Source organism: Apis laboriosa, unplaced genomic scaffold (genome assembly GCF_014066325.1).
Source record: "Apis laboriosa isolate Shangri-la unplaced genomic scaffold, ASM1406632v1 scaffold15_cov152, whole genome shotgun sequence".
Classification (NCBI taxonomy): Eukaryota; Metazoa; Arthropoda; class Insecta; order Hymenoptera; family Apidae; genus Apis; species Apis laboriosa.
Genome location: NW_025222086.1, coordinates 91,558 through 108,344, shown reverse-complemented (window position 1 = coordinate 108,344; position 16,787 = coordinate 91,558). Strand labels below are relative to the sequence as shown.

Sequence of the window (16,787 nt, the reverse complement as noted above, 5' to 3'; positions counted from 1 at the left end):
AAAAGACGGCGGCGGAAAAATCGTCTGAACCTGCGGACGTTTGAAACACAGTGCCCCACGCGGTAATGAATGTGGGAGTTTCACACGGGTCAACGGATCGCTGCGTTTTCTAGGGATAAAACACACGCGAACGAAGATGCACTTGGAATTTCTCCTCGTTGCTCGTTGCTCGAGCTATATAGCGTGCACGTCCGTAATAAACAGGCTTGATAACTTATGCATTCCGAATAGAATACGATACGATCTATCTGGCACTGCAATAAATACGAGAAGCGAGGAGGAATGGATAGCCAGCCACCGCTTCGTCTAAACTCGTCCACATTTTACAAATTTTACGCGCTGCCCCCGAAAACGTTCACGTTCGATGAAGAAGAGATTGTTCGCGGGGGGGGGGGGCGGGGGGAGAGGAGAGGGAGAGAAGGAAATTAACCGGACACGCGGTTTACATCTTCCTTGCGTGAAAGTCGAATGTTTAAGAGGAGAGTTGGATTTTAATGGAGGAACGTTGTTGTAGGAGGATGACTTTTGGGATTTGTTGGGTGAGAAAACGGTGTCTCGGGGCACAGGAAGTGGTGCAATATGCGGGAAATTTATGATAGTATCGCGGTATGTAAGATCTTGCTTGGCTTGGGATATGGTGGATCGTGGATTGATTTCCAGATTGGTATTGGTCAGAGGTGGATATTTTCGTTGAAAGGAATTTTTAATGAATGGAATCTTGTTGTGGAAAATGAGATGGTGTTTAGAAATCTTATGGAGAAGTATAGAAACGAATTACAACAATGATGAAATTATTCCAAGTACATACGTTTGACGAGAATTCGTAAGAATACGGTTCAAGAAGTGTGCCCAAACACAAGATTGTCCGAGATATCTCAAACAGGTCCGTGTTTCTGGGACACTGTCCAGGACTCCAGACTTCTGTGTCACAGGAGCCACAACAGATAATTTCTCGGGTTAGTTAAAAGTCACTTCAGATCCTTCGCTGTCCAGGACAGCCCCTAAGCCTGGGAAACATCGACGTTCATTGCCCTGCCTCTTTCTCGTTTCCCAGTCGAAAATCTTTCACGAAATTAAAGGGCGCAATGCGAGCGAAACACTAACTGATACTGCCTCGAATCGTTGCTATCGTTTTCACTGAGAAACTGTCGAGATTTTTGTAATTAAAAAGATATTAATGTTGAATGGATCTTTGTAAAATGATATTTGAAAAATCGAGAAAAATGTATTTTGTCATTGATGAATGCTGCCATTTGTTTACTTTTAGCAGAGTTTGAATATTAGAGGCAAGAGAATGTTGATCTTTGATAATTGTGTTTAAACTACGGATAGACGTATACTTGGAATTTTATACATGTTATATTATGCGGAATATTATAATATATACGTTGGAATATAACGTTGAATGTATTTTTGCATTCCATCATGCTATAACAATTTTACAATATTTTTGCATAATATATAACATAGAAAACTATTCTGTTTCTAAATATCCTCGTATACTTATTCATTATTGGATGCGAATAAATATAATAAATTTCCTCTAATTCCCACAATTATAAAAAAAGAATATAAAATACCCTATTTAATTAATTGATTTACTTAATATCAATATTACGTACATTATATAACAATTAATTAAACTTTATTAATAATTGGAATTAGAAAATCCCATTGATATAACACTAACCTACTAAAAACACGATTTTTTTCAACTTGAAAGGAAAAAAAAGAAGAATACGAAGTAATCAAAAAAGCATTGTAAGCGTTAAATAATAATCAAGCATCCTCCTGAATTCTAATAATAATATCAGTCGATCAAAATTTCATCGTACACCTTCCTCCACCATTTCGATTATCAATTCACCGTTAAAATACAGAACGCCTCGCTCCATCCCTCTCCATCCTCGACACCGCCGACTCGCCCCGTCCTTCTCTAGACTGTCTTTCCGCCGCAGGATCTCGATCCTCGGACGAATAATCCCGTCGAAAGATCCGCGTCGCGGATATCGATCCCACCGCGGATGAAGGGTTTAGTCACGGAATAATTAATGTGAGAGAGCAGGTACCTCCTTGCGTACACTCGTCTACTCCACTTTCTCTGCGACTCGACGCGTGCATACGTGTTTACGGCAAGTTCGAAGGGGACCGGCCGTGCATCGGTAATCGCGGCCAGGATCCGCGAACGACCGATGGATACGAGCTGATCGTCATTGTTTCCCGCGTGAAACGATGATCCTTAGAACGACGTTGCATTACGTGGTGGTGTTACTCCCGTCATTTTTTCATAGAGGTTTATGAAACAGTTTAGGTTTATGAAATTTGAATCTGGGAGTTTCTTCTTTCCCAAGTTATTAATTAATTATAATGATGCTTCTTTTTTTTTTTTTTTGGCTTGTATAAAATTAAATATTTTATGTTTTATGTTTTAAGTGAGTCGTAGTAATTGATTGATTGGGATAGTATATTAGTGATAGTGAATTGTTCGATATTCAAATTTTTCGAATACTATTGATTCAGAATAATTGTTCTGAAAAATCCATTCAAAATACAAGACTATCGAAGAATACTTGATATTCCAAAGTGGAAGACGTATTAGAACATCGATATGCTTTTTTTCTAATCAATCCAACGAAGATGTTCCATCATCGAGTATCAAAATCACTATGTGATATATATTTAATTCAAAGTTAGAAACAAATCTACCAAACCCTCCACGTTTCGAAACTTTTCAAACCCGTTTCTATAATGCAACGGTGAAAATCAGTTTGTTGTACTCCATATCGAACTCCAACTGTTGCACAAAAGCGCGAACAGTTTGACGGGGCCGAAAACACGAAGAGAAGGAAAGGAGCGGAGCGAATAAAATGAGAAATTCGATTAAAAGGAGATATATGCGATGACCGTCAGAAGAGGGATACTCGAAATCTTGGCGTGGAAATTTAGCACGAGGTACGAGTAACGCGAGTATAACAAATGTGACACCGATCGTCAACAAAAGGCTGGCGCCGCTCCAACTCGGCATTAACACGCGTGGAAATTACTCTGGTAATTTAAACGCTTGGCCAGTGTTAATCGCATCGTTTCCTCGGCGACTAACGGCCAGCCAAGAAATTTCCGAAACCATCTTCGCCGGCTCTATCCAATTTACCCGAGCCATCGACCAACAAGAGTCTTCAAAACAAACCTACGCCGAGAACGGACGAAGAAGGCGTAGAACAAAAAGAGCAGATGAGAAATAATGGAGGAAAACCCGAAGAGTAAATTGTTAATTCGCGTTTTTAGAACTTTCTCATCGATGTGATTCCATGCAATTTCGAAAATATTAATTTCAAATCCAAGATATATCGAATATTCGATGAAAATTCATTTGCAGATGACTCAAAGTTTCCATTTAATTATTGATGCAGAAAAAGTCATTTTTTTTTTTAACAGAATAACTTTTAGTAGAATCTTTATTATAAATGCATTTTCGAATTATGAATTTTCAGTTTGATACTCTGAAATTAACAATTAATTATTCTATTCCTTTCATCGTCAAGTGATAGTAATTATTAGTGATTATTTTATTTAACGATGTGTACAATTTTAAATTTACTGTATCGTATTGCTTACGTGTGATTAAGCAAATAATACTTTCGAGTGATGGCACTCACATAAATGTACATATCAATGTTTGTTTTCTATATATATATATATATAAGAATATTATTTAACAGATTGTACAGATAAAAATAAAACTGAAAATTCATTTTCAAATTTCAGAAGAATCGCCTTCCTTTATATACCTGTATCTTATATATCTTTATATATCATCTGGTATCGATATATTATCGAATTTATCTCGTTAAATTTAATCCTATATCTACATCTCTAATTTCACAGAAAGAAATCGAAAACGAACTTCATAATACAATCTCAACCGCTTCTAACAAACCAGTATATAAATACAACGATACACCTTACACGTGCGTATCAACAGATGAATATTACTTTGTCCCATTTTACCCCCGTATTGTAACCGATTAAAAAAAATATACACACATATATATATATATATATCTATACATTACTTCTCGATAATAATAATCCTCAAATCCTATCAATCGAAACGTGTCCGAAACGAACGTTAACCCAATAATCTTTTCCCCCGACCCCCTTCCGAGTCGAATCTCTCTCGAAAAACGGAGAAATAAAAAGAACGGCAACCAAGGAAAAAAGAGGGAAAGGGAAGAAGAAGAAGAAGAAGAAGAAGAAAAAAAAAATACTCGTCATCCACCCTGAAACGGTGCGTAGCCGCGCGAGGATCCCGCGTACCGTCGCGAAACTGTCGGGTCCGTCCGCTCGAGAGACCTCGCGGCCCCCCTATCCAGACAGAGACGAACGATCTCTCGCGGCGGACACAGAGGGGAACGGGAACGCGCTCGAGAAGGAGCGGTCTCGTCGCGGTGGGACAGAGAGAAGACTCACGCGCACCAGTTATATACACACTAGTCTATCCCGCGCGCGTGTAACTGCACGCCTAGACAGGGACAGAACGAATGAGCGAGGAAGAGAGAGGAGGGAGGAGAAGGGAAAGAGAGAGAGAGAGAGAGAGAGAGAAAGAGAGAGAGAGAGAGAGAGAGAGAGAGAAAGAGAGAGAGTCGAGCGAACAGATGCCGACCAAGATCGGACGAAGAGAGAAAGAGAGAGAGAAAGAGAGAGAGGGAGATAGGGAGAAAGAGGGAGAGAGAGAGAGAGAGAGAGAGAGAGATAGGGAGAGAGAGAGAGAGGGAGAGGGAGAGAGTCGGCGCGCGAGGGAGAGGCAGCGTGCACGGCCAGTGAGGTAGGACAGAGAGAGGGGGATCGGCGTTACCCCCACCACAGGGGTGAAAACTACCCCGAGAGCGCGTGGGGTGTCCGGCCTCGGCGCCGAGGCGAACCGAGCGCGTCCGAAGTGAGCGCAGTGCCCGACACACCAGGTCCCGCACGGCACGACTAGGCGCACCGTCCGGCACAGTCCACTCAGAGATACGACCCATGCTGGACCATCGTCGCTCTGGTCCACGCCGGCATCAGGCATCCAGCATCCGCGCGTCAGGCCACCGCACGCTAACACACCCGAACGAGGACGTATCCGGGCAGGACACGCGCCATCCCGGGAGGTGCGGCACGTTGTCGCTCGTCGTCTCGTGCAACACCGGAAGGACGAGGGACCAACTTTGTCATCCTGTTCCGTACGAAGATCGGTACACGTCCGGGATGGTACTGAATGCTCGGGTAAAGAAGACTTGTTGTCGTGAAGGGAGACGATAGAAGTTTCGTTGGTTCGCGTGTGACGTCTCGCGCGCGCCCTTTTTTTTTTTTTTGTTTTCCTCTTTTTGGTTGGTTAACTCGAGGAGAGGAGAGGAAGGAAAAGGAGAAAAGAAAAGGAAAAGAGAGAAAAATAAAAAGGAAAAGATAGAAAGAGGAACACGGTGTGTGTGTGTGTGTGTGTGCGTGTGTGTGTGCGCGCCACGGGAAGCGTGTTCCCCGCGAGCCCCGTCAGTCTGGTGGAGGACAGTTGCCGCGTCGAAGTTAGAGCGTAATTGTTTCTTTTTGTTTTACCTTTCCTTTTTTTTTTTTTTTTTTTTTTTTTTGTTTGTTTCTTTCTCGTTCCCGCCTCTCTTACAATATACACGCTTATTCCGGTGATGAGAACAGGTGATGAGAGGAGAGGTGATGATAAGAGTATGATCGCGAGTTCGTGTGACATTGTGTGACTGTCGCGAGCAACGCGCGACGGGTCACAGCTGGCCGCGACACTTTGTTGCGGCGACCCCGCTCGTCGCCGATACGACGCGTCAAACTCCTCCAAAGGTGAAACTTTAACGTGATCGAGAGAAAGGGGATCGTCTCGGTGGTTGTTTCGGTTGGGGAAGAATCGGTCGAGCAACGGGATCCGACGAGACACTCGTTCGGATCACCGGTGGTTCAGCGGCCGGCGAAACGATCGAGGCCCAGCACCTGTGCACGCGGACAATCCCCAACTACGTGTGTCTACGTTTTCCCTCTGTCCTCGAAGTGTCAACATATATACATACATACGTACACCTTTTGGCTCGACTCGATTCGCTCTGTGTGCCGTTTACACGTCGAGGTGTGCTCGCCTCGTATATGTGCCCGTTGACGTGTGTCGTCGTATCGTCTGGGACTCGCGAACGCGCGGTGCTGAACACCAGCAGAGGAACACGATGAGGACGAACATTAGTTGACGAAGAGGTGCGTCCCGGCCGACTGTCAGTTCCGTCGTCGTCGCGGCCAGGTGCACCAGACGATCGGACGGCAGGTAAACAGGAGGATCGTGATAAACCGGAATCCTGTCGAGATAAACGATCCGAATTAGATAGAAGGGGGGGAAAAAAAAAAAAATAAGTGCATCGAGGGGGGTTCGCAGGCGAGGGTCGATCGACCTCGAGATTTGAGAAAAGGAAAGAAAGAAAGAAGGAAAGAAGGGAAGAAAGAAAGAAAGAAGAAAGAAAACTCGAGAAAAATCGGAAGTAAGTGGAAAAGTTGTTCGAGGTGAAACGAAACAGGTGAAACGTCGGATGGACTCGTTTAAACGAACCGACACCGCGGGGCGGAGGTGAGGGGGAGGAGGACAGAAGGCGTTGACGATCGTCGAATTAACCGTGCTCGAAGGAGGAAATTCCTTCAAGCGTGGTCCTCGCCTCCCCCTTTTCGACCACCCCCCTTGGAAAACGTGCCAAAAACGTTCGAAGGAATATACGCGAGAGAGGAGGATTCGTCGTGACGAATACAAATACAGGGCATTTCGACCACGGAACGAAACCTTCCGTCCTGGACGTTCGAAGAAGGGAATACGTTGATCGGAGGCGAGGATAAATCGTGCGACCCGCCACGAAGAAGATCGACGAACGTCACCATGAGGATCAAAATGCCCGCGGTCAGGATCGCGCAAGGTGAGTGGACACGAAACAAGAGAAAATAATACGGAACGTTCCTCGACGGCCGTCGCTTCATCTTTCCGTGAGATTATTTTTGGATTTTGCATGGCTAGGAAATGCGATCGAATCTAAAAATCTCCGAGCGAACATCTCTCTCGTGATTGGAAAATTTTTCTCTTCTACTCTTCGTTTTCTCTAGAAATTTATTCTTGGAACATTCGCGAGAGTCGATTTCCCTTTTCTCGAAATAGAAATCTTCTCTGCTTTGTTTTTATTTTATAGATTCATTTTTGAAAGAATCACTTTGAAGAAGATTAAGATTCGGTTTTCCTTGGGACTAAAAATCTTCTCTTTTCGTTTTTTTTTCAATTTCGTTCTTCAAAAGGATCGGTTTCGCGTGTTAATTTTGTTTTAATTTTTGGAAACACTCGATTTTTCGAATATTTCCGATTCGAAAGCGGAGATGTTCTATTTTTCCTTCGTTTACCGTTAGACACTTTGTCCATTTTAAGGTCAAAGATGTAACGTTTCTCTGAGTGAACTCTGAAACGAAGATTCTTATTAATCAGTGAACAAATAAAATTTTCAATCATACTTTTGCCATAGAAAAATTCAATTTCTCGCATAATTTTACAAAGTAACGGCGTTTAACTTTCCTTCTTCATCTTCGAAATTACGCTCCAAGCGTAATAATCTCTTTCTAAGCTATACGATAACTGTCTTAGAATTCCCATTAAAGTAAAGGTTCACGGAAACTCTCGAGGAATCGATCAACAAATCTCAGCTGTTCGAGCCGATTGCAAACGGGAAGAAGGAAATTTAAACGTTACAATTCTCACCCTTCTCACCCATCTCGAACCTAAAATCTAAAACTCGAAACTCCATCCTCGCGCGTCTCATGATTCTCGATTCTTGAAAAACCTTCTTGAAAATTAATTTCCAATCTCTAATTTTTAATTCACTCGTCTCACCGGTCGAAGCGCGACCTGTCGCCTTCGGTGGCAAGGGCAAACTAAAAGCAGCTGCGAAAAGAAGGAAAGAAAGAAAGAAAGGAAAAAAAAAAAGTCTAGCCGGGGGGTGAAAAAGGAAGAAAGAAATGGGTGGCGGTCGCGTGGCCACGGCTAAGAAAAATAAAAGACGCGCGTCGTGGACGTCTGGAGGGACTCGAGAGGGGGAAAGGGGGGACGCGCGATGGGCGAGTAGGAGAAAGAGACGTGGAACGAAGAACGTGGTGAAAGAAAGAGAAAGGGAAGGGAAGGAATGAATGAACGGAGCGGGCGGGGGTGGTGGCGGGAAATGCGGGGTAGCAGGCCAACGTCTTCCGAGAACTCGTCGCCGGCTGAATTTTTAATTAGTCCCCGTCACCCCCACCTACGTGAGCTGCAAGCCGCGGCTCGGGGTGGAAAAAGAAAGGTGCGGAGAGAAGAAAGAGAGGAGAAAGGAGTCGTGTTGGCCAAGGCGGAGGTGGAGAAAGAACAGGCCAAGGGAGGGTGGGGTGGACAAGGAGGGGCGGCATTGTCATGCGCGCGTTTTTCACAGACTTTTCCACCCCCGTTCCACCTCTCTCTCTCTCTCTCTTTCTCTCTCTTTCTCTCTTTCTCTCTCCTTCCAGACACCCCCTCGGTCGGTACACACCCTGCCCCGCGTCGCCACGAGCCGGCTGCACCCCCTCGCCCCCACGGAGAGAGAGAACGGGAGCGGCGGTGGCGGTGGCGGCGGCGGCGACGGCGGCGGCTCCGTTTTCTTAATTACAACTGCGATATTCTTTAGTTCGCGCGATGACGCCGCCGCGAAAAGATACCGGAATATTTCTCCACCGATTAACCCCGTGGTTACCTCTTCCGGAATCCTTGCTCTCCATCCTTACCGAGTATCGATCGTTGGAATGTGGGATTCGATCGGGCGGACGCGATCGCGACCACGCGAGGGGCGAGGGTTGGGTGGACAGGTGTCATCGCGCGTTTCATTTCGTTATCTATATGCTACGAAATCGCGCCACTTTGGCCTCGAGGACGTTAAGAGTCTCGAGGTTTTTCGGGGAGGGTGGGCGATGTCGGTGTTCCTCGTCTGGTGACCTGGGCCGAGTGTCGAAAAGTGGCCACCGCGTATATACGTATATATACGCGCATAAGAAGAGGTGGAGCGAGGAAGGCTACGTACGCATGTCTGGTATGGGATTGTGAAATCGTTGGATGGGCGACGACACGCTACTGTTCGCTGTTTCAGCGTGTGCGACTCGAGCTACGATTGGTTTCCAGAGAGAGAGAGATACTCGTGCTCGAAGGTGGCAATGTATCGTGTGATCGATCATCATCGGACATGCACGAGTTTTAATTCGATTCGTTTTAACACGTACGAGACGAGATTTCGTACATTTGCGAGGTGATACGATGTAACATGTGGTTGATTCAGGAACATGCACGAGTCGCGTGACGACACATCTCGTCCAAGGAAATTCGAGAATCGACCGTTGCGATTTTAGACATCGCGTGCATTCCGAGAGGTGAGTTCCGATCGATTAAATCTGGAAATGGTTTGCCGTGTCGTGACAGGTTACCTTGTCCAAATGTCAAAGGCTGTTATCAATCGTGATAATTCACTTTGTTTATCATCGTTTCGATGTTCCCCCCCTGGCTCGACTCTTTTTTTTTTTTTAAATTTTATCATCTCTTGGCCTTGAGCCTCGATCTAACGGACGATTCGATCACAGGACTTTGGTCGAGGATCGCGAGCAGACCTTTGAATTTCTGTTTGCAAATGCGGATTATCCTACCGCCGCTTCGAAGTACGACTCCTGTTTACATCGCGATTATCCGCCTTCCAGCCTGTCCTACATATGTGTAATCAAGTAAATAGATCACGCGTTAGCCTGGCCGTCGATAGGTAAATAGGTTGTATGTACAATTACTTCTCGATTCGACACCACGATTCCTGCGATAATCTCTCTTCGAGATTTTCTATCGATCGATCTTCGAAATAATTTCGTTTTGAAATAAAATTTTTACACGATGATGTGTAAAATATTTTCAAATCGATACTTAAAATTGTTGAATCACGAATGAAATTATTCAATTATTATGGATCTTTGAAAATTTACTCGAGAATATATTATATTAAAGAACGTTTATTTTGATTCTCGACGATGATGCCTAAAATAACTTTGAAAATTAAATAATTTGATTGAGATTTATAAGCATAGAATCGTCGTTGCAAATGAAATTGTTGAATTATTTATCTCTAATTTAAATTTTGAAAATTTTATTCCATAATGAAATATTCTTTTTTCATTCGAAAATTAGATATTACAAATAATTTTAACAACGACGTTGAACGATAATTCGATTTGAATATATATTTCATCTTCTTATCACAAAAGAATTAATAAAACACTTGCTCATCAAATTAACCGATATATTCTAGATAATTGCATATATTTGTAAAAATTCAGTTTTCCATATTAATTCTCTAAAACAAGAATTTTCGTTTAAATAAGCCATCTTTCTCGAATTTCCACTTTTGTGATACAGTAAATCTCTGACTTATAATTTCAAGTGTTGTTTCGTTAAACTTATTATTCGCAACTAACTTTATCAATAAAAATTACGAGCTATTTATTATTTACATAGAATTAATTTCTTTTCTTTACTTCTTTACTTCTCTCTCATCCCTTTTCGTATCCTTTTATTCCTTTTCCATCTTTTTATCCAAGAGAAACTTTAAATTCGATTTTTCCGAGTTCCACTATAAAATTAATTACCTCACGAAGTATAATTCGTTAAAAAGTTTCTTTTCCAAACTTCTCCATAATGATTTATATTTCAAACGAATAATCGGTCGATCATCAAGATCAACAAGTGGAAATGTTCGATGTTGGATCAAAAAAAAAAAAAAAAAAAAAAAAAAAAAAAAAAAAAAACAATTTATCAGCAAATCGATTTCGGGAACACCGTTTCATTTTCGAAGTCACATTGTTTGTACGTAGCCATTTCTTTTCCTCTCTCCTCGAGCAAATTTCTTGACACGTTGGCGATCGACGATTAAAGCGTGAATGTTGCGCGCGACCCGTTATCGGAATAAGCAAATTCCCAATTAAGATACGAATCGTATATCGAGCGTTGTACGGGTGCTGTGACGCTTGTGTTCCGAGGAGCAGAGGCAGCTGTTGTTCGAATACACGAGACACAGTAAGATCGAGACGAAATATCAGCGACAACCAAAGGAAAATTCGCTCAACCAACGAATCGCCAGCATTGCTAATAAATTATCACTTCCCTGTGGACTCGTATCGTTTATGCGTGCAGGTAGAGACGATAAAAAAGAAATGAAAGAGAAATGTTGAAAATATTGCTCGTTTCGTTATGTGTGTATATAAAATTAATTTCTCACTCTCTCGAGGATTATGGTTCGTGAAAATATACTTTGCAAGGACACGAATTCTTTTTATTTTATTCGATCGAAGAAAATGGAATTACGCTGCAATAGGAATCGTTTATTTTTGGAGCAGAATTTCATTTTGTGAAATGAAAATCCCTTCGAAAGAATTTTTATTTTTATCGATAAAGTTTTCAAATATTTCGATTGGACATACGATTTTATAAATCGAAGTAAAAGTTTCTAATGTAATAAATATCTCGGAATATTTTTTCAGAAGAACAGTAAAAAAAAAAAAAAAAAAAAATCATGGATATAAAGTTGATCCAAGTTAGTGCGAAAAATATGTTTATAACAATTTGAAATTTAGAGCCAATATCAATACTCAAATCAGAGAATATAAAAGAAAGCTGTTCCTCGTATCATCAGCCTTCGATAATGAATACCTCAAAATGTTGTGTGTGTAATTTACACCATTATGATTCTTAACAAGCCAATATCATCTTAAGATATCCACGTATTGATATACATAAGACAATATTCCAAATATTCAAAAAAGTATTGACAATAAATTGATTTTTACTTTAAATAAATATTGCGTTTTATTGGATGGATAAACCTACTTTTTTAAATTACTTTTGCATTCGAAACAAGAGGATATTATTTGGACTAATTATGGATTGTATAAGTTGTTCATTTAATATTGATAAAATTTAAATAAGTGAAAATCAAGATTATTGCAATTAATCCTCCCACTCAAATTACAATATGTACAAATATATTCAATAATTCTGTATATGCTTAAAACGCAAGTTATGCTTGTTAACAAACCTACATAAACAATAACGAGGTACTACTGGCACGTAAACGCTTAATGAATATGGCGTTCTTAGATGGAAACAGTAAATCTCTCTCTAGCTTTCTCGCTCTAAACATATCGTGTTATTATGATATCGTGCAAATATTATCTTTTATCTTTTATCGGAATAAACGAAGTTAATTATAATATATTTATATGTTTGATTAAAAATAAATTAATAAATTTATAATTTAACATTGCTATAGTTTCTTTAATTCGAGAGGAAACGAATATTTCATATTTCATGAAACGAAAAAATTAAAAATAATTCTCTATTTATCGAAGAATTATTTCCTGTTCCTTAATCGAAAGATTAATGGGAACGTCATCTTGAAATTCTATTATCTTAGAAAAATCTCTATCTAAAATAAACGTCAAAATATTTTTTGCTATCTAATTAATCTAAAAATGAAATTTTCTTTGAAAATATACTGATTAGAAATAAGATATTACCGACTAGAAACGTTCACTGCTTAAATTCCAAAAAATCCTATAAAAATCTTTTTAATTAAAATATCTACCAAAGTAAATAAAGTTAAAATTATTCATAACATTATTTCCAAAAATCTAAAACATTTCTTAAAAAATCTATCTACACCTATCTCAAACCTTTTAAGATCACTATCCATTAAATCTTACAATTTAAAAAAAAAAAAAACGTTGCCTTGAAATTCTGCTACCTCAGATCCTGATAAAATAAATCAAATTACTCTCAACACCCATAAAATTAACAATTCGTGTGAATTTCAATCGTAAGATTAACATAACGAAAATCGATGCTACCGTACGTCACAAACCACCACGTCATCGTAATCACGAAGGTACTGGCGAGCTCTGGGTAAAAGTTGCTCGTAGGGCACGACGAGTCGCAACCGTTTCTCTCGGGCGAAAGCAATTTTATCACCGGCTCGAAAGCGTGACTCGTTAATTGACGCAATTACGCCCGCATAGCAGGACACCTCCTCGTCCTGCGATGCTCGCCGCCTCGCTCGAGCTCGATATCGGGCCCGAAGCACTCTCTCGAGGATGTTATTTAGCAAACAAAGTGAGTTTTACGCGCCCCTGTCGGCACGTGCACGGCATATGCGCGTTTTCTATACCGTGCGCGTTAAATATTGTCTTTGATGCGGCCCGTCGGAAGCCCTTCTCCTTCCACCTCCTACCTTCCTCCTCCTTCGTCGTCCTTCTCCCTCCTCTAATCTACTCCTCTCTCTCTCTCTCTCTCTCTCTCTTTCTCTCTGTCTCTCCTCCCGACCAAGTTCCAGCAGCCGCCTCGAGCTGGGCAAAAAAACTACTTTGATTTGATTTCTCAGATTAACCTTTCGGCGCGTGGCCGAACCCTTTCCCTCCTTGCTACCTCCTCTCGACTGGTTCTTCTGGATCCTCATTCTCTCTCTGTCTCTCTGTCTCTTTTTCTTTCTCTCGTGATTCTATACGGTCGTTTAGGAATGGTATCTGCTCGCACGTGGCCAGGTAAGAAGTCTTCTCTCGCGAACTGCGCGCCAAGGGAACGCGCGGAGGGCGACTTTTGATCCCAGAAGCACGCGAGCTACGCAAAAAGTCTGTGTAACACGAGTCCCGCTAATGGCGATATCTTTTATGGACCGTGAGGAAAAGTTGTGCCGCGGCATCGTGATATCTGCGGAGGAGAGAGGAGAGTTATTCGTGACTCGGGGAAGTTCTCGCGACGGTTTTAAAGATTCGAGAGGGGATATGTTTGGAGATGGAGAGGAGGAAATTTAGTCGAATCGAGTTTCTACATCTTGTGATTTAACGGAATAAATTAACATTTCTTTCTTACTATTGGCAACGTGACACTTTAGAGTAAATTGAATCATTTGATTTCTAAACTGCTTGATTGATAACGGTTGATTTTCTTAATTTTATGTATTTTAATGTTTTATGAATTATATTTATGAAAAGTTATACAGCAACTCAGATCTGTTATGTTATTATTTAATTAAAAAATGGTTTGAATTTAAAAGGAGGAATTTTCAGATGTTTTGGAATAGAGTCTATTAAATAAATTTAATATAAAAATGATATCATGATATCACGTTGAAAATACGAATCATCTATGAATAAAAAGATATCATATTTTCATTTAAACTTTAAATTGACGTTTAATAAATTCTATTACTATTTATTCGATTTAACCACTGCATTCGCAATAATAATGTTTGTAAAATTATTTCCATCCACATTTCAATAATTTTAATTTTGATAAATTAGTATTGGATGAATTAAAGGGATTTTTAGTTAGATTTTAATTGGTGGAACGTGGAAATAATAGAATGTTTATGGAGGAATCGATGAGAGGGACGCGGGTGGAATAGATGGCGCCACCTGTCGCTACTGTCGGATGTCGCATTGACGTCCGCTACTGGATGGCGAAGATGCTCGCTGTCAATGAGCTCTGTACTACATGGAAAGTTTTAATCCTAGGGTAATCATCGAGGGGAGTACGGTTTGGTTAACTGTTAACTTGGTTCTTCGAGTGGAAGATAGTCGAGAAATGGAATCGAGTACGGGACGGTTGCGTACCTTTTGGTACGATGCAAATGAGCCGTGCAACGATCGTGTCATTTCGATTTTGCATTGATAATGCAAGTCGATCGTTCATATACGCGTTTAACTTCTGTTCTGTGTTGCATCGAGAAAAGAAGCAAAATGTGGAATCAATACAAATTAAAGAAATGTGTCTGAAAAAACAGTGTGATGAAAATATTTGTGTTACACGAAGATATTTAAAATTTTTTAAATTTATTACAGAAATCGTGTCTTAAGAATATCGTGTTGTAAGAAGACTCGCATCAATTTTTGCATCATTTTATATTGAAAGCATTAACTTAATAAATTCAATAGTTTTATATCTACAACATAATGCGAAATTTCTTTTGGATTTTAAAAAGCATTTTATTTTATTTTATTTTTATAAATTATTAATAATGAAAATATACAAGAAATTTTGCATATGCTTAATAAGAAAAGCGAAAATATTTTAATTTATTGAAATAACGAATAAATTATTAAAAATTTGAAATCCTTTTGATGCAACATTGCTGCGAATCTTATCATCCAAATTTAAACTACGAATGCTGAACTCTTTCAATACGTATTGTGTTTTATATATGTAAATTCGATAAAATATTTAAAACATTACTTTTTATATGGATTATGGAAGAAATAATGAACAAAAATTAATAAAAACGAACGATACAGATATTAATTGCGATATAAATCTGCTAAATTGTAAGGAAATATTCAATTTTCCAATAAGATCAAAAATGACATCCATAAATAATGATATAAAATTCATATAAAAATCAAAAACATTCAGATTTTGATATCTTATATAAAATAAAATAGGACTGATAAGATAATTTGAAATATTATTGTTTCATTATACTTTTCATTATTTCTGGACATATTTAATATCAAAATCGCACCGTTTATTAAAGAAAAATAAAAATGGTGGACAGTATTATTACGTAATTATTCACCAACTTTTTGTATCTCGCATCAGCTGATGGTTCAAAAGCATTTTGATCCCCTTAAAAAATATATTTTAATATTTGTAAATTTCATCTTTAGAATTAAACATCTTTAAAATCTATCTATCCTTTAGTTCTCGAAACTTGATTTCCAAATCCTTTTGAAAAGATTTTTATTTTTAATTGTTTAGAATATTTCGAACAATTCCATATTGAAATAGAGATTTTCCAATAGACATTCCAATTTCAATCCAATTGTCCGTGAAAAATGAATCTTTCCATGAATCACTTGTCTACGAAGAGTTAATTATTCCACCAATTTCAATGATCTTGATATACGTGTCCATATTTTTAAGGCCAACATATTTTTAATTTCTCTTGTAAATCCAGTTCGAAGGGTAATTAAATCCATTACGAGAAAAAAAACGGCCATTCGAAGGAGTAGAAATTAATTAGCCATCCAGGAGGGTTTCCTTAAATTCTTCTTCCCCCTATCAACAGACGAAGTCGATATCGAGATTCTCGCTATCTTTCCCAAACGTGGCTGTATATCGTCCGTCCAATCTGCCGTTCGGCAATTTCAGCTGAAATACGATGTCGTCGGGTTCGTTCGCGAAGCTCGACGACCTGGGTTATTGGCCTCCCCGACAGTGAATCCCTCAAAACGGGGTTAAGACCGCGAAATCGTGTAGTACAGATCGCCTCGAGTTCTCGCCTTTCGAATCGTGGATGGATTATCGATCGATTTTTCAGAATAGATATTTGAGAAAGAAGGGATTAATGATAGCACAAGAGATTGATAATATAGATTGCGAGGTTTGAGTTGATTCTTTCCTTTTCTTGCGTTAATTTCGATGATTTAAAGTACGTTTAAATTAATAATAATTTATTGCTCAATTTTTAATTTTCTTCTTCGTCCCTTTTCTTTCTCTCTCTCTCTCTCTCTCTCTCTCTCTCTCTCTCTCTCTCTCTCTTGTTTCTTTTAAATTTTTCTTACGGGATGGAATGCTTTCGAAAATAGTAAATATCATTATCGATACAAATATATTTATTCATTTCAAAATATACTAATTATCTTTCCATTAATCGAACACACCATCTTAAATAATCTCCCCAATTCCCTTTCAGAAAACGTAC

The 16,787-nt window shown here is 39.6% G+C and overlaps 1 protein-coding gene across 1 annotated transcript in view; it reads left to right on the top strand.

The window, feature by feature from the left end:
• Positions 1-5,723: 5,723 nt before the first annotated feature.
• LOC122710884 (B-cell lymphoma/leukemia 11B) overlaps positions 5,724-16,787 on the top strand; it is a 41,682-nt gene continuing 30,618 nt past the window's right edge. The window contains exon 1 of the mRNA XM_043929093.1: positions 5,724-6,941. Within this exon, the coding sequence (XP_043785028.1) occupies positions 6,905-6,941 (37 nt within the window). The 5' untranslated portion in view covers positions 5,724-6,904. The remainder of the gene's footprint in view (positions 6,942-16,787) is intronic.